The sequence below is a fragment of the Setaria italica genome, chromosome VI (genome assembly GCF_000263155.2).
Source record: "Setaria italica strain Yugu1 chromosome VI, Setaria_italica_v2.0, whole genome shotgun sequence".
NCBI lineage: Eukaryota > Viridiplantae > Streptophyta > Magnoliopsida > Poales > Poaceae > Setaria > Setaria italica.
In genome coordinates, this window is record NC_028455.1 from 33720805 (window position 1) to 33744761 (window position 23957).

Genomic DNA, 23957 nt, shown 5'->3' on the forward strand with positions numbered 1-23957 from the left:
TTGATCATGCTTAACCTGTGGCTAAATATGACTTGATCACTGCGTTGAAAATCAAGTTACAACGCCTCCAAAATTTTCAAAAAAAAAACGCAGAGAACCGCACCGTTATTCCATCGACGCATCAGGAATTTTCAAAAAAATTTAAAAAAAACGCATACAAATGCACTACCAAAGCGAGGAACGGAGGAACAACAGGCTCTCTCTCTCGGCCTCCTGCCCTTTGTTCTCGTGAGAAACCTCTATAGAAAAATCCACGGAATAGTCGATCCCATGAACCAATCATCAAGGTCCTAAACTCCGAACAACGGAGAAACCTGGATCGCGCGAACTCGAAGGGAGAACCGAATCGGAGGGGGGCGAGTAAGAGACAATACGAACCACCAAGGCGTCGCGGGGCGATCGCAACGCTGGCTAATCTCTCACTGATTCGGGGGCGAGTCCATGGAACGCTCGTCAGGTTCGGGGATCGGTCGGCGACGCAGGGAGCGGCACGGCCGGCGAATGCTGACTGCTGAGGGGGCGCGATCCCTGCACGGCAGGTGTCGGGAGCGGAGGGGTGCGGTCGTGCACTCGTGCCTGCGGAGGGGGCGAGGGGTGGCGCGGACCGGCTGCGATCGGGAGCGAAGGGGTGCGAGCCGCGCCGGAAAATTTGGCAAACGGGGAGCGTCTGACCGTCTGTTATGGGTTTTCAATTAAAAAGATTGGGAATTTGAAAATTTCATAACGTTTCATACATTTTTTTAAACGAAGTTTCGTTCATACATTATATGTGCTATTCAAGACTTTGTTAAGATGTTTTCATCCGGAATGTCTCTGCGTCCGCTTTAGAATCGGTCAAAAAACTTCAGAACATTTGGAACGGACTGGCAAATTGCATCAAGCTGAAGAACCGAGTGGCACAAACCAGGAAGCACCATTTTCCACTCCGTCAGATTTTGACAAGTAGGAGTACTCTCTTCACTGAATGATAGGCAGTTTCGTTCGTGATACAGGTAGAGCTTCAAATCGAGGACGTTACATAGCAGTAGTTTTTTAGTGATACATTAGAAACTAATCAAAAAAGTTTGCAACAACGGGAAGATATGTACCTGAGGGCACCTCCAAGGCCACCTCAGCTAGCAACATGTCCATGTCAGAATTGTCTATGTAGACATGAGTTACATGGACCGAAAAAAAAGTAGCTAGTCTATACGGTATTACAAGATGCATGAAACTTTTAGTACTCTATTACAAGTGGGTCCACAACAAAATTGTAGATAATGCAATAGCTAGTCCATTTGGAGGACTGCATATTAAGATAGCTATAGATGACACGGACAAGGATTGTAGCTATTAGTAATTAACTATTGCTGGAGGTTTACTACCCACAGAGGTTTACTACCGCTTGCACTTTGCTTTCGCCAATTTCTTCCTCTTCTTTTTCTCAGCCTTCGGTTTCTTGCTCTTGCGAGCTTCCCTCTTCTCTTCCTTCACTTTCTTCTTGTTTGCCTTCCGAGCAGCTTTTCTTTCCTCGGGTCCCAACTTCGGATCAGCCTCGTGCCATGAGTCGTCTTCATCTGAACTGGAGCAAGATTCACTATCATCTTCTTCACCTTCCGCTAGGTTCTCCAATGAGCACCTGTTTTGAAGCTCCAATGCGCATTTGTTCTGCAGATCCAAGTGCGCTTCTGCTGTGTTTTGAGGTAATCGATCTTGCTGCTTTTCAGTGTGCACATTTTTAGTCCGCACAAACCCTAACAGTGGCTGATCATAAAGCTTATCTGCCGGTGGCTCGTAGCCAGAGGATGAACGTTGCATCATTGACATGTTGACAATATCTGCCTCGCATTGCTTCATGTAATCCAATGTCTATGAAATCAAGTACATTAGTTGTACACATGATAGTAGAAATATCACAAGGAACAAAATAAGACAGTTGCAAACTAGTTTGTGACATCTGAGAGATATCACAGTATCACACCATGTGCCACAACATAGCAAGTGCAATCATGCTCTATCAGCAGGATCTTCCACTTAAGATGTTAATAATTGAAACCAAATTCATGGAACAGCTGTGGAGATGACAAATTAATCTTACCTGAACCATGACTGTGGGAGTAATTTCATCATCATTTGGAACTGCACCTCCATTTTCCACAATCTTTTGCTGAACCTGTGATTAAAACACAATATTGTTAAACAATCAGATGTCCGTCAATCATGCAGCAAGAATCCTTATGGGAACATTCAAAAGGTAATGATAACAATGAAGGATTGAAAGGTAATGTCTTGTACTCAAACATGCAAGATACCTTCTCCAGGTAAGCATCAACATCTTCATCAGCAATGTTTTGATCAACAACAAAATTAAATAAATCTATTACTGGCATGACAGGAACACCTCGCTTTTTAAAAAAATCCTGCAGACAATTTTGAACATATCAATCATTCAATCGCATCAATGTATGAGTGTATATGTGGTGATCATTTTAACTTCCACTTACAGAAACGTGCAAGCAATCTTCCTTCAAAAAGTCCAATGCTGAAGGATGATCAAGATCAACGGATTGTGAAACATCAATAATATACAAGTGGCCCTGCACGATAGGCAAATCAGGATGGAGTATGGGGATAAGAACCGGTTGACATTTAAAAATGAAAGATGGTTAGAAAAAAACATCAAATAGGACTATAGGAGTTTAATTACCTCAAAATAAAGAACGTTGTATTCACTCAAATCACCATGGACCAGTTTGCACTTTTGGTAAAGAGTCCGCATTATTGTAATTATCTGAAAACAATGTGCTACTAAGTAATATGGGGAAACTAAAAATGATACATGTACACTGAAATCTAGCAATGGGAACTTCTATTTCTTGACTCAAGATTCTCTTCACCCCAATCTAGTGTAAGACAATAGCTGCAAAATATTTAACAGTATTGATGCATTTGGCAAGCAATGGAAAGGCCATGGGAATTAGAGGTGGGAGTTGAAAGGAGGGAATTCACGTGGGAGTTGATAAGAGGGAATTCACGTGGGAGTTGGACCAAACCCTTGTTTGGCTTGTGATGAGAGTTAAGATGGGGAGTTAAGAGAGAATTCTTGTCCCTTCATTCCCAAATAACAAGTTCTAGACTAATATTATGATCAATTTCCTAAGATGATCAATACTACAACTGGTAATGATCCGGATCTGTCCTTAGGTTTCCTATTGTTACTCCTTTGAGAGAGAATTATTTTTACTAAACCTATTGTTACTCTTTCGAGGGAGAATTATTTCAACTAGCATTTAGTTCAAATTTGCAGACATAAACTCCCTATAAACCATCTTTGGTCATACTTGCATGGCATACGCATCGATACAATGTTTTCTCGCATGACAAGTACCTCAAAGTAACTTTCTCGCAACTTGTCATCTGACAAAGCAGCATCCTTGAGACGAGGAGCAGCCCAACCTCCTTTCCCTGATAGATAACCAAGTCAACTTATCATAACATGTTCCAAGAATCGAATTGAAAGTACTCTTGCACAGCAAACTGGTTGCATGCCGCAACCTAAAGGGTTATTAAGTAAAAATGTACCATTGTTAAAGAGAAAGTTGACAGGTTCCTAGAAGTCAAACACTAACACAAATTTACCTATGAATTCCATCACCAGTACATGAAGCCTCAGGAGCAACGGTTTTGGGCATCGGATATCAGCTGCTCGCACTCTGAAACAAGGGTAACAAAGATAAGGATGGATTCAAATATCAGAATTAATGCATTACCTATTCGCCTGACTAGCGAGGGTGTTGAACCTTGAAAGTAAGTTCATTCTTCGGCAAAAAAAAGAAGAAAAAGAAGCTTTTTTGGCAAAGTTTTACAGAAGAAAGAAATATAAGGAATACAAAAGATTAACAGACTGAACAATAGATTCAAGACAGCAGCTACAGCTTGCCAAGTTGTTAAGAGTAATATATGAATAAGACATGCCATCAAAAACACATCCCACCGCATAAGATTCCTCATTTCCTTTTCAGCCCAGGTCTTAACCATTTTCCGAGGATTGTGCTTGCAGTAACCGTATCTAAAACGATAATCTCCTTGAACATATCGGTCTCGATCCCTGCAAATCAAACAATACAGTTTCTTCACATGCATACTTTTTCAGAAAAAAAAAGAAGCATGCAAGTACTTAAACAATAAAGAGCATAACTACATAATCAGCATTTCTGCAGAAAGTTTCAACAAGTATCCAAAGTTGGAACAGATAACCATTGAAATTTGATCTTACTTAAAAACAAGGACAGAGGTTTTGTAGACTTTAATTGCTAGCTCCTGGCCATCTGTCTTTGTTGCATGATAGACATTTGCCTGCACATTGATAAGGTTAATGATGTTTATGTTAATATTTAATAATAATACTGAATCAGGATCCAGGAAAACAAAGATCTGTTAATGGCTGGTCAAAGTGAATTCTACTTCTATCGAACACATCTCATTTAATATTCTTGTAATGTTTCTAGGTAAGCAAATAGAAGAAGCCGTTACAATAGCATGTACTGTATCTTAAATTACCTCTTTCCCTGTAGAAATGCAGCCGTTTATATTATCAAAAACACCACGGTTTAACATCTTGAATAAAACCATGCGTGTTCTTGGGTCAATAGCCTGGACAAAAAAAAAATCAGTGTTCAGAAAATCATTCCAGTACAATAGCCTTCATTAGATATAACCAACTCATACTCTTAATGCACTAAGCGTCAAGAAGGGCACACTTAATATTTCTATAAGAGAATAAACTTCTGCATCGCGATTGTACTTGTACAGCAGGCAACAAATAGTTAAAAAAAGAAGTTAGATCTGATAAAAAATTATACGACAGTTAAGATTACTACAACTATAAAATTTAGCCAAACCTCACCTGCTACACAATTCTTTTGACTCTTAGTGCCATTTGGATCAAATACATAATCATAAATGGAATGGGTTTTGGAAATGTTGCCATGCAAGGTAGTACTCAGATGAGCTGATACAAATTCTTATCCTGTACAGCGTACATCCAAGGGAAACATTATATGATAAATTTTTATTTCTAGCAAAGCTAGATTGAGTGATAGAATAGTACAACAGGATTATGCGAGTGCAAGAAGAACAACTTCAATTCCACAAGGTACAGGACAAAACAAACATTACCCAAATGAGAAACATCCACAAACCTGCTCCACTGTAGCACGATCAGCCTTCTCAGTGTTCCTTATCTTCCCAATTGCTGTGCCCCTTATGCTATCCCTGATTGCAGTGGTGACTGAATTTGACATTCCCACGTTCATCCTACCCTCCCACTCCTGAATCATTCCAAACACGTCACAAGATTCATTCACCACAAACTAAATCAGTACTCCAATGCAGATATGCTGCATTCACGCATACCTCCCATAACATCAAGTGCTCTATTTATGTTTACCATAACCATAATTTTAGACATGCTCCAAACTGATACATATATAGAATCTAAACTTGGAACTGATAGGTTATCAAGTCAGGCCAGGATGACCACCATATTTCAGTGGACCCAGCCTCTAGCTCTCTCAGATAAACATGCTCTCTCAGATATTATGCACTACTCTGAAGCGAGTTCAAGCTACATACCTCCAGGGGGGCAGCACGAATGTGCGAGGCCAGCTTCTGGGTGCGGTTGGAGAGCGGCTGGAATGGGCGGGAGAGCACGCCGCCGTGAGCGTTAGGCCTGCGCGCCACGGCCCCGCATCCGGAGGCCGAGAAGGCGCCGGCGGGACGGGCGGAGCCGTCGGGGCCCTCGACCGCGTCAAGCCAATCGAGTGCATCGCCCACCTCGGAGTCCGAAGCATCGTCCAGGTCGGAGTCGGACCACTCCTCAGCGTCGGACTTCACGTGCTCCACAGCGTCGGACTTCACGTGGGCCATCGGGATATAGCTCGAGGGCGGGGAGGAGGTGAGCTGCATGGCCTGCCGGCGCGGGGAGAGACGACGGTGAAAGGAGGCCCGCCTTGCCGTGTCCCGTCGCCGGCGGTGGGGCGGATTGTGGCGGCGGTAGAAGGGAGAGGGAGAGGGGCAACGGGAAACCCTTGAACCTCGCGAGAGTACTTCTGTTGAGCCGTAATCTCCTATGGTAGAATGTTGGGCCCAACTTCTTGAAAGTATCTCAACCCCGTTCAGAATAAAAGATTGGGTCCGCCAGGCCGGGTTTGTCTTTGGGCCGGGCCTATTTTTAATCAGGTCTGCCTGGCTCTGGATTGATCTCTTCTCGACGAGAGGAAAGGAATCATCCATCTTCCTGCGGGCACATTCCTCCGAGCACCGAGAGCTTCAGAGCTCGAACCCCAACGGCTTCCATGGCCGCCGCCGACCCCGCCACCGCGGCCTCCTTCTCGCAGCTCTCCTTCCGCCGCGCCGTTTGTCCCTCCCCGCTCCGGCTCCCCTTATCGCGGGCCTCTCCGCCCGGTCGCCTCCGCGTCTCCTCCACCGTGGTGGCTCTCCACAAGCGCAACCCCAAGCAGCTCAAGTACGCCGCCGAGCGCCAGTTCACGGTACTTTCTGCCTCCAGCGCCTCCCTCTTATTCTTCTTCCGCAATCATACTCGCTTTCCGCGGGCGTTCTGGACTTCTGGTGCGGACTGCTAAGAACATCTCTCTGGTGACTGGGTTTTGCGCTTACGAAGAGAGGGGATGCCGGGATGTTGCGGGTGGAGGTGGAGCCTTCCGGTGAGGATTTCTGGAAGCTGGACCCGATTATCGACCTTATCAATCGAGGCGCCGTTGGGGTGATCCCTACTGACACCGTGTATGTTGTTCTGCTTCACTTGGCCAGTTGGCCTTCTTTTAGTTTCGAATGACCAAAAAAATCAGATCCCTACCTAAATGGCTAAATGTTTGTAACAGTAGCAACATCAACAATTTGGGAAGTTGCAAATAATTTATATGCATATGTTTTTGCTACATGTACTTTGTTTTGGGGTAGCTTTGGTTCCACTGAATTTGAGTCTGCGAAAGCATAGCACGGGGGAGATTGATAAGTTACATATGGGCATTTTCTATTTTCTATTTGATCTATGCTCTGCTGGACAAAAATAACATGTAGTGATACTTTTTACAGCTACTCCATCGTCTGTGATCTGAGTAACAATGAATCTATTGAGCGCCTTCGCAGGTAAATTCATTTCTTTGGTCATTTTGGTATGAGTGATCAAATCCAATATTTTCTCACTCTTTTAGACATGAAGTAAATCATTTCAGCTCTAACTGGTATTATATGCTTGTTCTCAATGCAGAGTGAAAGGCATTGGAGACTCAAAGGCATGAATAACAGAGCTATAAAGTCAATTTGAGTCAAGATTTTTCCGTGACAAGATATTACTTGTAGAGTGTAGTTTCCCATCTGCATATGCACCATTTTCTTATACTAATTCTGAGTTATGCAGCCTCTCAGCATCCTGTGCCGCTCATTACGTGATATCGATACCTACACCACAGGATTTCCTCGAGGTACCAACCAAGGGCAAGCTAACATTTTCCGTGCTGTCAAGCGTGTAATACCTGGGCCTGTAAGGATATCTTCTTATTCACCTTGTACTGTAGTTTGTACTTGATTACTTCACAAGTAACTTGGTTATTTTAATCATCTGCAGTACACCTTCATTTTACCTGCAACCAAGCAATTTCCCAAACAGTTGATTAAGCATGGTTCTTCCACGAGGTATGCCAAAAGGAGACAGGTTGGTGTCCGAATTCCAGATGATCCCATCTGCCAGGCAATATTGCAAAATCTGGATGAACCTTTGATCTGCACAAGGTCTGTAGTATAACCCAAGTCTTCTCTTACTTTTGCTTACTGAAAATGCCACATGGTAGTATGTCTGCCGTATTGCTGGATGTGGATTTGATCAAACCGTTAGGACAAAGTACCTGATGCTGTGCTTGCACGTATGAGCATTCTCATTTCTCAATACTTCATTATGTATGCCACATGGCTCTCTGTCTCTCTGTATTGTGGTGTAGCTCCATTAAGAAAAGAAGAAAGTATTTTACTTGAAATTATAGAAAAAATTCGAGTACTCTTCACCATTGATTTTGTTAGTATTTGTAATAAATCACATATTTCCTTAGCATTTTTGAGGAATTGGTTATTATAAATAATAAGTATCATGTTGTCAGTTTGTCGTTGTTGAGTTCTATAATTATTCTTCGTTTCCTTTATTTACAGTGTCAAATATCTATCGGAGGATGAATGGATACTTGATCCAGTAATCATTGCTGATCTTTATGAGCCACTGGTATCTTCTTAAATGTTAACATTGTACCTGAAACTCTGTATTCTTACTTTTTGGTACCACCATCATAGTTCTAGTTCCACTTCTCTTAGAGCATGTTAGCCTGTATCTTTACCGTTATCTACAATTCCCTTCTATGGAGTACAAGACATGGTGTTCGTTTAGGGATTATTACTGAAAAAAGATGTGGTGTTCGTTTAGGGATTATTACTGAAAAAGTTTTTGATCTGACACCTCTTTCTATCAGTTGCCATATTGTTCATTATATTTATAAACAATTGCTTGCCTGGAGAAGTGGAGAGTACCAGCCACTTAGTTTATGGATGTATTGTAGAAAAAAAATTGTTTTCCAGTAGCTGCAGTTACAAACAAATGCATATTAATGTAGTTTTTATTTTTATACATTCATAAAACAGTAACAGATCACTGCAAGCGGCTAGTTAAACCATTGTCGAACATTTTGATGCCACTGTATCCCTAATCGTGCTTGGACAAGAGGAGGTCTGAAAGATGCCTTAGCAAGCATTATATGCTTCAATGTTTCAAATTTTCAGGGCCTTGATTTCATTGTTGATGGTGGTCCTAGAATTGCTGATCCTTCTACTGTGGTAGATATGACGGGAACAAACCCTACCATAATTCGTCAGGGAAAGGTTTGCAATTTATACATTGCCTTTTGACTGTTTATTCTTTAGTCCCTCTACTTATCTAGCATAGTGAACCATGTCATCCCTAATGCGCGTCGTTCTGTTATATATGGCCTTTTGACTGTCATCCTTTGGTCCTCTACTTATCTAGCATATTGAACCATATCATCCCTAATGCGTGCGGTTCTGTTTAATATTTGATTCTAGTGCAGAGATCGTGTCAGTCAGTAGATCCTGTGAACTCAATTCTGTGCATTCATTTGTTTGACGCATTCTTCTTTTGCTTTAGGGTCCAAAGCTGGATTGGATGGTAGCAGAAGATGAAGAGGCGCAATCAATGTTCGCTTTTAAAGCGGCTTGAAATTTGCTTCGCCTGTCCTATTCTATGGGTTTGCAGTGCCCCAACCGAAACACCATCTTTTGACTGCATAGATGTTAGTAGTTGTATATACTGAACGTGACAGTATACTGCATGTGTAAATATGAAGGCAATGTAACGAGTTCGCAGAATTTGCCAGCAGCGACACCTTTGCTGGAGAGTTGGAGCTGGGTGCTAATTCTCTTTCTGATACCGTGTGATCCTAGCGATGTTTCCATCCTACATGGTACATTCCTAGAACGTTTCATCTTTGCTTAGGCATTCTTAGCTTCACTCGTGAAGAAACGATTAGATATATGAAGCATATCTGGTGGAAACGGGCAAATCATTGAATGCGATGACGTAAACCTTAGCACGTTCATAGATGTAATTCTATCTAAAAAGTTGAGACTCAAATTCTTTCTTCTAGATTAATTCATATGAAAATGTCGATTTTATGGTGTATTGCACTAGGTAATTAATCTAGAGCGAGTTTATTAAACCTCGACTTTCGTGGCAAATCGTCACATGAGATGTGCCAAGTTCCAAATTTTTTAAAACGCCAAAGTGTTTTTCTCCTGTTGAATTTTCACTTTTTTCAGTTGCTTATATCTAGACCTCAGGCTTCTGCGTTTAACAACACGAAGGATCTAAGAGATATGCTTAACTCTAGTGCAGGCTCCAAATTGGCTCGCGAGTGGTGCAAGGCGTGCTAGTCAATTTGACCTAAAAATTGATAAGGTAAACATTAAATTCTTAAGCCAATCTGCGGCGAAGCCTTTCGAACTTATGGGTAGGCGTTCTTGGAATAAACACCACAGCAGGCGGATATTCAATGTAATCATGCGGTGTAAATAAATAAAATATTAATAAGTGTAATTGAACTTAGACAAGGTAACATGAATGAGATAGCATTGGCATCAATCTATTAACCTAACAGATTAGAGCATAGCAAACAAGGATCTCTTGCCTACTACTTATAAGCTAATTAAGCTAATAAAATCTAATCAATGTCATGACCGTGTAATTGAACTTAGACAAGATAACACGGTGAGAGGGCATTAATTTCGGCCCATTAACTTAATCAAGTTCACGGCAACAAGGCCTCGTACGCCCCTATTGGCTCAATGACATCATCATGCTACCATGAGAAACGGATAAGACCCGACCGAAGCATCGGCTCTCAACAATAGCGTGCTGACATCAAAGGCTTGACGGTTAGCAATACGAGGGGCAGGGTAAAGATCTATCAGACCTAGCATATATAAAGTGATAAAAGCATGCAAGGTCTACCAGCCAATACGATTAAATAACTGTGAACGTTTAAACAAGGCAAGGAAGCTGATGAAGACAACCCAACCAAATCTAAGTTGTTCGATAACTGTGAGCGCTTAAGAACAACCAAGGAGTTGATAAAAACAACCTAGATAGATTAATCAAACTCGATAAACCATCAAAGATAAGCAGAACATTGGTCAAAGCCTATGAACTTCTACTTGCAATCTAAAATACCTTGATAACTAGCCACACAACCGAATATCAGAATATAAGACTTAACTTAGAAAATTCTGATAGAGGTCATAATGACCGGGTAACGGAACTTACAAGCTCTCACCTATGATCGAAACTAATGCAGCCGTGCGCGTAGGAAGAAATTTGTCGAAACTACTCTACTTCTACTCCTAGAGTTTTGTAGCGTGGTGCCTAAAGGTTGTATTGATTGATCAGTTATTACGACAATTGGCCGTCGTCCGGGCAGCGCAGACTTCACGTACAGAAACAAAACCCTAAGCCTAAACCGAATATGCCTTGACTACCTTAATTCATATTCTATATCTAGCCTACTAGCCATGCGTATCATATACAGGATCCGTTGATCTCCGATGGAAATAATAAAATATCCCAGCCATGGTGCTAATCTTCGTCATTCTTTCCTTCCATAATCCTTATAGATTTCCCTGACCGCACGTACTGCCCTTTCCTTCTTAACGCCATCCTTGCCCCTTTCTTTATTCTAATTACCTTTGCTTGACCAATCCGATGAAGCCGATCTCTGCATTAGAGCTCCTGGACAGCTGGACTTCAATGAACCTGTTCGCTTCAGCTTATAAACCGGCTGAAAAGTTGAAACGGCTGATTTGTTGTGAGAGGAAAACACTATCTCGCACGAGAAGTCTCTTTTGCTCACGTAGCCTCATGTACGCAGGCAAATGATCTTCTTCCATCTCTATATTATTCTTGACCATGATTTACCTGGCAGCTTCTGCACATCGGATCAAAACCAAAACGGGGGTTTGGAACTATCTGGAACGAGCAGGCAGTCGGCCGACAAGCCACTGTTTGAACCACCGCCGAAAGATGTCTGCAGTCACGAACTTGCCGATCACCGTCTGTATGCATGCATCGTTGCGTATGATTGCTGTAGATGTATACCATTAGCCGACTCTCGTACTCTGGATTATCTGGATTTTATCGGCCAAATCCGGTGTCAACAAATTGTTCGTTTGTTTTCAGAACAGATATTGTGCACTGTCCAGTCGCCTCTGAACCACCCGAAGTCCCGAACCGTGCGCTCATGTCGGTGTGGGGCCGCCGCCGGTGCCCCGCCCTGCGTTGTGCTCCTTGGTGCACGCCGCCACCTGCGAGACCATGCTCACCATGGTTCGTTTGTGCTGTCGCGCCGGATCAGCGCTTAGCTTTCCTGGGCGGCTGCACCAGCAGCCACCATCTTCCTCCACGAGGTGGACACGGTCGCTACTCACGACGGACGGCACGCGCTTATTTGCTAGGACCCGCGCCGACGACGAGTCGCCTCGCGCGCTGGCCCTGATGGACGGGTTCGACGGCCGAGAATCATGGTGATCTGATCATGCATGGAGATTAGGCATTTCGATCGGCGCCACTTCGGCCGGGGACGGATCGCAAGCACGCACGGCCGTTGAGCTCCCGTGATGCAGAGATGAAGCGCGCGGCTCGTGGCCCGTGCGCTTGCGGACGAGCTTGGACGGCTCCATTGATCTTGGGTTCTTGGCTCTTGAGGAGATGCCTTCTTTCATTGGGCTGTGCCGCACCGCGACTCACCGGCGACGCCGTCGAGCGGAACGGCGGGCGGGTGGGGGAGGAAGACGGAAAGGATATCGGCATCTCTCTATCTGATAAATCGAGTGGAAATATAAGCGTCGACCTCAGCCGCACAACTGCGATCCAACGGCCGAGGGAGGCCCAGAGGGTGGACGGTATTTCATTTACCGTCCACCCTGGGCTCCGCGCGCGCCGCCCAGCAGGCCGGCGTCCTCAACGACAAAGCAGCGCCGTGCCGCCGTTCAGACCTCCGCCGCGCGCGAGGTCAGGCAGCTGCGGCTGGGCAAACCCGACCTCGCGTCAGCAGTACGGAGGAACACCGGCCACGCCCAACACCCGCCGTGTCCCTCCCCGACCGGCAGCAAGACCATGCTCGCCAGTCGCCACAGCAACCGTCGTCTCCGCCGTCGTCAGACCTCGCGCGCTCAGCCACGTTCATCCGCCGGCCCGATCCGGAGCTGTATGCGTAGTCGATTCCGTCGAGGCTGTGCGTTTCGAGGGAGCCGGATGCTCTAGTTCCATCCAGGCGGCGCGGCATCATCTTGGCTGCTCGAATCAAGAACCGACGAGCGACAATGAGTGGCGCCGCCGGGCGAGGCGCCCGACCGTACCGTACGTGCTGCCGTGGCATCATGCCTGCACGGCTGCACTCATGTAGTCATGGCAACTCGATCTACTTCGGTTCTTCTCCAATAAACAACATGCGTCCTCCTCCCCCTGGCAAAGAGACGCCACTGTACAGGAATTGCGCGTCTGCGCCGACCGTACCGATAACGACGGCCACGCCGGCTCTAGCCGCGTCCGGTGCACACCGACTCACCGACGCCGTCGAGCAGAACGGCGGCGGGTGGGGAAGGAAGACGGAAAGGATCTCGCCATCTGACAAATCGAGTGGAAATATACGCGCCGACCTCAGCCGCTTAAATGCGATCCGACGGCCGTGGGAGGCCCAGGGGTGGACGGTATTTCATTTACGGTCCACCCTGGGCTCGCGCGCTCCCGCCCAGCAGGCCAAGTCCCCGACGAAAAGCAGCACCGTCCTGAGTCCAGATGTCCGTCGGGAGGTCCGGCTCCGGCAGCTGCGGCTGGACAACCCCGACCTCGCGCCAGCACGGAGCCGCCGGCCGTCCACTCAACGTCGTGTTCCTCGATCGCCGGCGGCGAGACCATGCATGGTCGCCACAGCCGCGTTCATCCGCCGGCTCGATCCGGAGCTGCATTGCATGTGTCATCGAGTCCGTCGAGGCTCTGCATTTCGAGGACGCTGGCTGCTCGATCTACTTCAATCCAGGCGCGGCATCATCTTGCCCGCTTGAGTCCAGAAGACCGTACGGTGCGTGCTTCGCTGTCTTCACCTACAGTTAAGCTCCTCCTCCTCCTCCTCCTCCTCCTCTTCCCCTGGCAAGAGACGCGACCGTCCAGGAACCGCGTCTGCAACGCCCGGCCGGGCTCTAGCAGCGTCCGGTGCACGCCGAATCTATCCGCCCGGACGCACTAGATCTGCACGTCTCTCTCCTCCGTGACGACCCAACCTTCAGAAGTCTATGCTTCGCAAAGCTGTCACGACTCACGAGTCACGGCCTTACAGCCAGTACAGTGTTGTCTCTGTGACTCGGTGACGTCCATCTCCAGGGAACACGGTCAAAGGGCTCGGGCGTACGTGGCCCATGTCGGCCGTGCCGTGGCGTCCGGGCACCCCGTCGCGCACGCGCAGCGGCCATCGTCGTCGCCCGCCGCAACCAACGGCCCGGCGGCGCTGGCGCCGCGCGGTGACCATTGCCCGTTCGCCGCGCGGCTCTCGACCTCCTCTGTTCGCACCAAAACACGCGTTTCACAGCTTCATTTGGTTCTCTCAGCTGCAGCCAGTCCCTGGCATTAGCATGCATTGGGTACCCAAAAAAACACGAAGAAATCGCAACGCGCATGTATGGCTGTGTGCCTGTGTCTGCTACTCTGCTGACAACACTTTTGGCGCTCCGTTTCAGCGTTTCTGATCTGTGGTCACTGCTGAGGGTGCAGTCCAGGCTCTTCTGCAGACACCTGAACCGGTCGCTTTCGTTGTTTCCGGCGGACCACTAGGGGTCTGATTGGTTTCCTTCGGGTCGCAGCCTGGCTCGCACAGGTCATGCAGGCCCCCGAGGTGCGATAACGGGCTGATTGGTTTGCGTTTCAATGCAGCCAGGCCAACAAGAGAAATTGATTGGTTGCATGCACGGCCAGCCGCTTTCTCTCCCTGACATGCTGCCCATGTGCTCGTCCATGCACCCCGGGAGCCAGGCTCCACGACTCTTTTTCCACGCAGCAAGCCAGACCCAGCACCTAGTCCAGGTAACCAATCAGCTCGAGATCGCATGCGGGGGGCTCGTATCCAGGGTGGTGCAGGGAACCAATCAGACCACAGAGGAATAGGAGATGCAGCTTCAGAACACACATATGAAACAAAGCGTACCTGCGTTATTTCAAAAAAAAAGCATACCTGATCGACAGTCAATGATTATGCGGTGTATATGTACGTATTCACATGCATGGAATTACCAGACGTGTCTCGCTCGATTCAATTGGACACGAGCCATGGAATTGCCGTCAGAAAGCATGGTATGATGGTATCACAAATTGTCCGAACATACATGGCAAAAAGTTCGGTAAGAACACTTCACCGGCTCACAGTTCTGTTATACGTCATCACAATTCTCGGGTAAGAACACTTCACCGGCTCACAGTTCTGATGTAACTGCGAGTTCGCAGAATTTGCCAGCAGCGACCTTTGCTGGAGAGTTGGAGCTGGGTGCCAATTCTCTTTCTGTTACCGTGTGAAACTAGCGATGTTTCCATCCTGGAACATTTCATCTTTGCTTAGACATGCTAATTATGCTTCTTTGCTTAAACATAGCTTCACTCGTGAAGAAACGATCAGATACATGGGAGCATATCTGGTGGAAATGGGCAAATCATCGAAAACGTTGACGGAAAAAATTAAAAACTTGGCACATTCATAGATGTAATTCTATCTCAAAAGTTGAGATTCAAAGTCTTTCTAGATTAATTCATATGAAAATGTCAATTTATGGTGTTGTTTGCACTTACAGATAATCTAGAGCGAGTTTGAACCTCGACTTTTGTGGCAAGTCGTCACGTGAAATATATCTGACAAATCGAGTGAAAATATAAGCGTCGACCTCAGCCGCACAACTGCGATCCAACGGCTGCGAGAGGCCCAGAGGGTAGACGGTATTTCATTTACCGTCCACCCGGCCGGTATTTGAAATACCACCCCCCTGGGTTCGCACGCGCCGCCCAGCAGGCCGGCGTCCTCAACGACAAAGCAGCGTGCCAGCGTCGTGCCGCCGTCCAGACGTCTGCCGCGCGCGAGGTATGGCAGCTGCGGCTGGGCAAAGGCAAACCCGACCTCGCGTCAGCAGTACGGAGGCACACCGGCCGGCCACGCCCCATGCCGTGTCCCTCACCGACCGGCAGCAAGACCATGCTCGCAAGTCGCCACAGCCGTCGTCACCTCCGCCGCCGTCAGACCTCGCGCGCTCAGCCGCGTTCATCCGCCGGCCCGATCCGGATTCCGGAGTTGTATGTGTAGTCGATTCCGTCGAGGCTGTGCGTTTCGAGGGAGCCGGATGCTCTGGTTCAATCCAGGTGGCGCGGCATCATCTTGGCCTGCTCGATCGAATCCAGAACCGGCGAGCGACAATGAGTGGCGCCGCCGGGCGCGGCGCCCGACCGTACCGTACCGGTTCTTCTCCAATAAACAACCAGCGTCGTCCTCCCCCTGGTAAGAGACGCGACTGTCCAGGAACTGCGCGTCTGCACCGCCCGTACTGGTAACGACGGCCACGCCGGCTCTAGCAGCGTCCGGTGCACAGCGACTCACCGACGCCGTCGAGCGGAACGGCGGGCAGGTGGGGGAGGAAGACGGAAAGGATCTCGTTATCTGACAAATCGAGTGGAAATACACGCACCGACCTCAGCCGCACAACTGCGATCCAACGGATGCGGGAGGCCCAGGGGCTGCCACGGTATTTCATTTACCGTCCACCCTGGGCTCGCGCGCTCCCGCCCAGCAGGCCAAGTCCCCGACGAAAAGCAGCGCCGTCCTTAAGTCCTGACGTCCGCCGGGAGGTCCGGCTCCGGCAGCTAAGGCTGGACAACCCCGACCTCACGCCAGCACGGAGCCGCCGGCCGTCCACTCCACGTCGTGTTCCTCGATCGCCGGCGGCGAGACCATGCTCGCCACAGCCGCGCGTTCATCCGCCGGCTCGATCCGGAGCTGCATTGCATCATGTGTCGTCGAGTCCGTCGAGGCTCTACGTTTCGAGGACGCCGGCCGGCTGCTCGATCTAGTTCAATCTAGGCGCGGCACCATCTTGCCGACTCGAGTCCAGAAGACCGTACCGTACGTGCTTCGTTGTCTTCAACTACCGGTGGAAAACGTGGCATTAGTCCTAGTTGGTAGGAGTCAAAGATCTCGAAAATCCATCCGGCTTAAATTTTCAAGACAAAAGGGGATTCTTTAGTCCCGGGTCAATGACAAAAGGTTAAAAAAAACAACCCGTTCCGCCCATTTTGGACCCGCTCGCCCCGCTCCGTGCTAGGCCCTCGCCCGCCGGCGCCGCTCCCGCCGGCACTGCGGCGGCGCCGCTCCGCGCCAGGAATACATCTCCTGCCGTGAGTACATTTGCCCGCCGGTGAGTACATCTGCCCGTCGGTACTGCTCCGCCCGCGCTGGGCTCGCGCCCGTCAGCGCCATGGCGGCGCCGCTCCGCTCGTGCAGGGCCCACACCGTCCTCGCTCGCCTGCGCGGTGCCGCGCTCGCCCGTGCCACGCCGCACCGCCCGCCCGCCCTCCCTCTGCTCCCCGGCCTCCTCCTCCCTGCAGGCAAGGGCGAGGTGGTGTGGGCGGGTGAGGGAGGGAGGGAGAGGAGGGAGAGGAGCACGGGGAGGAAGGGAGCTGAGGGAGAAGGAGAGGAGCGCTAGGAGACAAGGAGAGAGAGAGAGAGGGGCGAGCTAGAGGGCCGGGTGCAGGTCGTTGGACATAATGGTGGGCGCGGGTCGCTAGACAAGAGAGAGAGAGGGAAGTCGGAGAGGTGGATAAATCCCAGTTGTGGCTCCAACCGGGACTAAAAGGACCCTTTTACTTCCGTTGGAGCTACCAACCGGAACTAATCATTTTATCTCGGTTGGTGGCTCCAATTGGGACTAAAAAGGGTCCTTTTAGTTCTGGTTGGAGCCACCAACCGGGACAAATTCATTTTATCCCGGCTGGTGGCTCCAATCGGGATTAAAAGTTCCACTTTTATCCCGGTTGGAACCACCAACCGGGGTTAAAAGGGTTCCGTCAGTCTACAAAATTTAGACCCGGGATTAAAGGTTATTTAGTCCCGAGTCCAAAATCATCCGGAACAAAAGCTACTGGATGGAAGATCAATTCTCCACTGATGAGTTGACTCCTCCTCATCTTCTTCGATTCAACCAGCAACCACCTTCAGTCCTTCCCATGGCAAGAGACACGACTGTCCAGGAACCGCGTCTGCAACGCCCGGCCGGGCTCTAGCAGCATGAGATTGCCCTTGAATCTATCCTCCCTGACGCACTATGCACGTCTCTCTCCTCCGTGAAGACGACCCAACCTTCAGAAGTCCATGCTCCACAGACCACAGAGCTGTCACGACCCTGCAGGTCAGTACAGTATAGTAGTACCGGTTGTCTCGGTGGCGTCCATCTCCAGGGAACACGGTCAAAGGGCTCGTACGTACGTAACGAGGCCCGTGTAAACTGTCGAGGTCACGGTTCGCCGTGTCTGTCGTTGCTCCATGTGCAGAGGACACACGATCGAGCCGAGCAGCAAGGTCGTCGGCCGTGGCGCCCGGGCGGGCACGCCGTCACGCACGAAACACACTGCCACACCGGTAAGTGTTGCCGCACGCATGCGGGCAACACCGGTAAGTGTTGCCATCTCCAGGAAACATTGAAATCAACACCATGCCACGTTGCGTGCCTACAAGAGACGAAACTCCAAAACGTCGACTCCGCATTGGCTCATTTTCTGGGGGCTTACAAGCTAAATAACTTTGCGTACAAGCCTGCAGTAGGCACAAAAGTAGGAATCCTCCTGTTATGGAATGCCACGGCAGTAGATATTCAAAACCTGAAGATCAGACGGTACTCAATTTCGGTAGATGTAACGATTATACACTGCATGATCACCTTCACACTCACCATGGTCTACGGCCCGCCGAGACGACTAGAAAAAGAAGCCTTCCTACGACACATGCGTGTGCTGAAACCATCCGACGACTCAAAATGGATGATACTAGGGGATTTCAACCTAATCTACCATGCAAGAGATAAGAACAACAGAAACCTCAACCGGTGGCTAATGAGAAGATTTAGAGATGCAATAAACTACTGCAGCCTAAAGGAAATAAACCTACAAAATAGAAAATTCACATGGAGTAACAAAAGGCGGGCACCGATGCTTGTCCGTCTTGATGGAGTTTTCTGCAACGAAAGTTGGGACATTGAGTTCGACAATTGCCTCCTCCACACGCTATCATCCTCACACTCGAACCACTCTCCTTTGCTGCTAACTAACCATGTAGGCCGCAGATGCTTGACACCGTTCAAATTCGAAAACTTCTGGGTGCGTCTGCCTCATTTCCAAGAGGTGGTCTCCACTGCTTGGAACACTCCCACCCAACACATAGAACCATTCCACAGACTAGGCTACAAACTACACACAACGTCTAAGGCTTTGAAACAATGGAGCACGTCAATGCTATTCGGTGGCTAGAATGAAGATGCACATGGCCCAAGAGGTCATTATGCGCCTTGATAAGGCTCAAGATGTCAGGACAGTGTCAACGGTAGAAACATGGTTGATGGGAAAATTAAAATAGCGACTCATAGGCTGGGCAGCCATCGAAAAGACAAGAAAAAAATAATGCTCCAGGATAACATACCTCAAGGAAGGGGACGCCAACACGAGGTTCTTCCATCTAAAAGCTAATGGAAGACGTAGGAAGAACTTCATTTAGAGGTTATGCAAAGACAACGAATGGGTTTTCTCCCTAGGACTCTATGCCAGGACAAGGAAGAAAAAAAGAACGGTGCATGAAGCGCTACAAAACAATAAATGGATTAGAGACCTCAACCACACCTTTGGCTTCACTACAACACACCTAAGCGAATTCGCAACACTATGGAGCCTAATACGATCATGCGAGCTACAACCTGGGTAGGAGGATAGAATTACTTGGAAATTCACGTAGAGCAGTCAATACACAGCGGCTTCAGCATACAGAGCACAATTCATCGGATGCACAAGGACACCCAACCTGGCAACCGTCTTGCATACACGGGCCCCTCCAAAATGCAAACTCTTCGCGTGGCTAATTTTACAAAACAGGCTCTGGTCATCAGACAGACTAGCAAAATGAGGATGGGACCACGCCCCGACTTGTTCCCTATGCAGATGCACCATGGAGACGGCACACCATCTACTAGCAAAATGTAGATTCACAAGACGAATATATACACATGTGGCCTTGTGGTTATCACAGGAAAGGCTAGACCCAGAGGAATGGCTGCAAAGCACGACGTGCTTGGAATGGTGGACTAACATCACTTCGACGCCAGGAATTTCATGAAACACGACACGAAGCATAATGCTACTAATCATGTGGGAGGTATGGAACGAAAGGAACTCCAAAATTTTCCGACACCAAGAATCATCAGTACCGTCAATGTTGGCAAAAATCAAGTACTCGGTGAAGTTGTGGATTACAGCGGGGCAAAAAGCCTTGCGAGACTTGTAGCACAAGTGTAGCAGCAGAACTTGTATAGCCGTTTTGTTTTTGTTTTTTGTTTTTCCGGTTAGCCGGTTGTGACTATCCCTCTTTATCAATAAAATAGGCACAGTCTCGTGCCGCTTTCATTCAAAAAAAAAACTTCATCGGCTCGCAATTCTGATACGCCATCACAACCGTTGCCCGTTATATCCCCTATCCAAAACTACTCCATCCATTTCAAGATATAAAATACTTTAGTTTTATCTAAACCAAACATTTCTAACTTTTAATTAAATTTGTAGGAAAAGATATATTAATATATACGATACCAAATAAATACACCATAAAAATAAATATAGGAAAAAGCTATAGCTCACTTGGGTGAAACAGAGGTCTTACCCAAATTTTTCTTCCTCCCCATCCGCACACCATTTCCCCTTTCTTCTCCAACTCCAGCGAGATTTGGGGCGTTGAGGTTAGGGGTTCGGGGTTTCCGGGGTTAGGGGCTTAGGGTTTCCGGGATGGATGCTCACTGACAGCCCTAGAGGAAAGGCCGACGGCGGTAGGCCAGCCCGGCAGAGGTGGCGGGCGTGGGGCGCTGAGGCGCGGTGGCGCCGCTGGCCGGGCGATGGTGGACAACGGTTGGGCGGTGTCGGGGCGGGGGCAACGTAGCCGACGACGGCAGAGGGAGGGGCGGTGGCGGTAGAGACGGCGGTGGTGTCTCCGGCGGCACCAGCCGCTGGAGACGGATAGGGTGGTGGTGGACGGCGGGGCAGATGAGGAGGGAGGGGCGGCGGTAGGAGGGCGGGCCTCATCGGCACCGGTGACGCAGCGGGGAGGATGAGGGTGGCAGGGGCAGACGAGGAGGGAGGGGCGGCGGTGGGAGGGCGGGCCTCGCTGGCGTCGGGGACGGCGCCAGGGAGGCAACAGGCGGCGTCGGGGTTGGTGGGGAGAGTCGGGGGGGGGGGGAGATAAGATAGAGAGAGAGGGAGTTGATCCGTGCTGTCGATTTTAGATCTAATGGTTGAGAAATTCGAGTGAGGAAGCACTTCATTTCACTTGGGTGAGGGATGGACATCCCTAAATATATGTCACCATGATCAAAACTAATTTGATGTTGTAGGTGTTGCTATAGTTTTCAGAAACTATATCATAATTAGAGAAATTTGATTTAGAATATACAGTTTTAAGAGCGAATGCTGAATAGCCACTGAATTCAGAACTAAAATAAGATAGATTTCAAAAACAACATTACATGAGAATTCCATATGACTTCAACAATCTAAGACAAATATGATATTACATGAGAATTCCATATGACTTCAACAATCTAAGACAAATCTGATATTGACCGAGACAACACTAGACCGTACAAGAAAACATGCCAGAGGGCATCCTCATCCTCCAAGTGCTAATAACTACCAACAATAGGCAAGTGGTGGGAGAGCGCAGGAGCGGATCCATCAGGGAGGGGAGCTTGAGCCCCCTACTTCCCCGTAAACAAGAACAGGGAAATCCCCTTCTATTTTCTAACTTTTGAGGTGAAAGAAGGGGGAAGAAGAGAAGGGGAAAAAGAGATCATTGTTATTGAATCATTCATAAGTCCTATATCTTCACACCACCCACCGACCCACGCTATCAATGCCAACCTATCATTTTCCGTTTCTCCCTCTACTAACCAAATTACAAAATGAAATTTTGTTCTCAAGAATCAGCGGGAGCCGAGAGAGGCCACGAACCATCGGAGTTTCCAAGCAAAGGTAGAGCTGCATAGAATGGATAAGCTAGTAACCGCACGAGTTACATATAATATTTTAGTTATATTTCTACTATCTTTATCCGATCCTAGAAAAGTCTTGGGCCCATATATATACTACAATTAAACAAAAAATATTTTCTATATTTTCCTCTAACAGAAACTCAAAAATTATTGATCAATTGAGTTCAGGAAAATTCAAACATTACGTTCATTTGGAGATAGAATTGGCGACAAAGGAAAAGTCACGATAAAGACCTATTGATAAACTCGTACTCGTGACGATCGGACAGTGCATATAGGTTGTTTGCTCGGCCGCCTGAAATCCTGACTCTGCCACTGCTCGCAAGTGACACACAAGAGTATGATCGAGATACCGCAAAATTTTCCTGCTAGCTGCCACGGGCAAGCACGAGTCGTATCACGGCATCAGGATCCGGCAAGGTAAAACGCAGACTAACGCGACGAGCCAGAAGGCATAACTGCTCTCGTAGGAAGGTAGCGGTGGCGCGCAACTATGCGAGACAAAAGCAAACAGTGCCTCCCTCCTCGCAAAAGCGCGCAGCAGCAAAGCCGTAACCACTAGGGCATTCAAGTGCCGTGGGCTAGCGGCATTGAACGCGGCGGGGCAGCGCTGGACCCTGGAGCCCCGGCCGCCGGCCCCGCCCCCCGACACGAGCAGCCCCTCGTACGCCCGCCTCTGCCCCTGTACTTGCAAGCCAAGCAGCGTGGCAACTAGTCCTCTTTCTAGTTTAGCCTCGGCACAGATCTACCTCCTGTACACGCCGGGGTCTTACCGTGCGAAGCCACGCCGTAACGCCGATTCCGAGCTCGTCGTCGTCAATGTCATTGCCTCTGTCGCCGGCCGGCGGCCTGGACCGGCGGGGGAGGCAGCTGGCCGCCACGACGGCATGCCCCCGCGCCCGCTGGCCGTTGTCCAGATGCGCCGCGCGCGGCCCGCGGCCGGGCGGCAGGGCAGAGAGCACGGGGGCGGGCGCGCGCCCGGCGCACGTGGACCGGGGCTCCCCCGTGGCAGGCGCCAAATAGCCCATCCGCCCGTGTCGCGGCGGAACGGGACAGGACACGGGAGCGGGGAGCGGGGAGCGGCGGGAGCGCGGTAGCTAGCCCTGGACCAGCACGGCGCACCGCCACATGGCCTCTCTGCAATCTGGATGTGTTGAAGAATTGCAATGGAGGCGGGCGCGCGCGGGCGTGGGCGTGGGCGCGGCCTCCGTGGACCACACCGGGCCGGCCGGCCGGCTGGATTGGCTGCGCGGAGGAGGTAGGTACTACTACGAGCCAGCCACAGCCAGCCAGCCCCAGCCACGCCGCCGCGTGGGGGCACGGCACCGGGACCCCCCGCTCCGAGCCTGGGTGCGCCTCACGTGCGCATGGAGCCGTGGTGGAGGCCGTACGTGGGCCGCGGGCGCCGGGAACACGACGGCCGCATGGTAACTTCCACGGCGGCAGGCGTACGGACAACGTAGACGCAGCGCCCTGTACCCCTGTCTCCTGTGCGGAACGCATGGGCATCGGATCCCGGCCGGCCGGCCGGCCGCCCGCCAGATCTGCCTGCGTACAATCATACGTACGGTACGTAGACATACGTGGTCCGACTCCAACACCCACGCTCATACTCCCCCCACCGATACGTCGACATTCCGTCGCTGGCCTGCCTGGCGGCAGACGGCATGTCGACCGTCGCCGTCCGATCGAGGATGATCGACTACGTGCGTGCCTGCCGCCGCCGCGCTCATCATGCGCCATGACGACACCACCATGGCTCCACGAGACCATGACCATGAGCTCGCCGTTCGCGTAGCTAGCGCGATTCCTCGATCGTGTCGTTGTCCAGCTAGGCATGCCGCATGCGCGTGCTCGATGTTCAAATCAAGGCGGTACCGGTACGGCACGATCTGTGCAGGCGGTCGAGTTTTCATTTCTAGTTTTTTGTATCTACCTCTGCTTTTACTACGCGAGGGCCGTCGAGTTTTAATTTCCACTTTTCTACCTCTGCTTTTACTGTTTCAGTAAGAATTTACAGCGGCCTC

The 23957-nt window shown here is 49.3% G+C and overlaps 2 protein-coding genes across 2 annotated transcripts; one reads left to right on the top strand and one right to left on the bottom strand.

Annotated features, from left to right (window-relative positions):
- Positions 1-999: 999 nt before the first annotated feature.
- Positions 1000-6105, bottom strand: LOC101761275 (serine/threonine-protein kinase RIO1). Its single transcript, XM_004973943.4, has 12 exons — positions 5614-6105; positions 5181-5309; positions 4540-4632; positions 4256-4335; positions 3974-4087; positions 3619-3692; positions 3368-3444; positions 2687-2770; positions 2484-2576; positions 2292-2399; positions 2078-2152; positions 1000-1848 (listed from the first exon to the last, which is right to left on the bottom strand). The coding sequence occupies exons 1-12, from the start codon at positions 5944-5946 to the stop codon at positions 1378-1380; spliced, it is 1731 nt and encodes a 576-aa protein (XP_004974000.1). The 5' UTR covers positions 5947-6105; the 3' UTR covers positions 1000-1377.
- Positions 6106-6247: 142 nt separating this feature from the next.
- On the top strand, positions 6248-9485 carry LOC101761666 (uncharacterized protein YciO). Its single transcript, XM_004973944.3, has 9 exons — positions 6248-6530; positions 6662-6783; positions 7096-7149; positions 7271-7295; positions 7421-7543; positions 7628-7791; positions 8203-8272; positions 8824-8922; positions 9206-9485. The coding sequence occupies exons 1-9, from the start codon at positions 6336-6338 to the stop codon at positions 9275-9277; spliced, it is 924 nt and encodes a 307-aa protein (XP_004974001.1). The 5' UTR covers positions 6248-6335; the 3' UTR covers positions 9278-9485.
- Positions 9486-23957: the final 14472 nt, after the last annotated feature.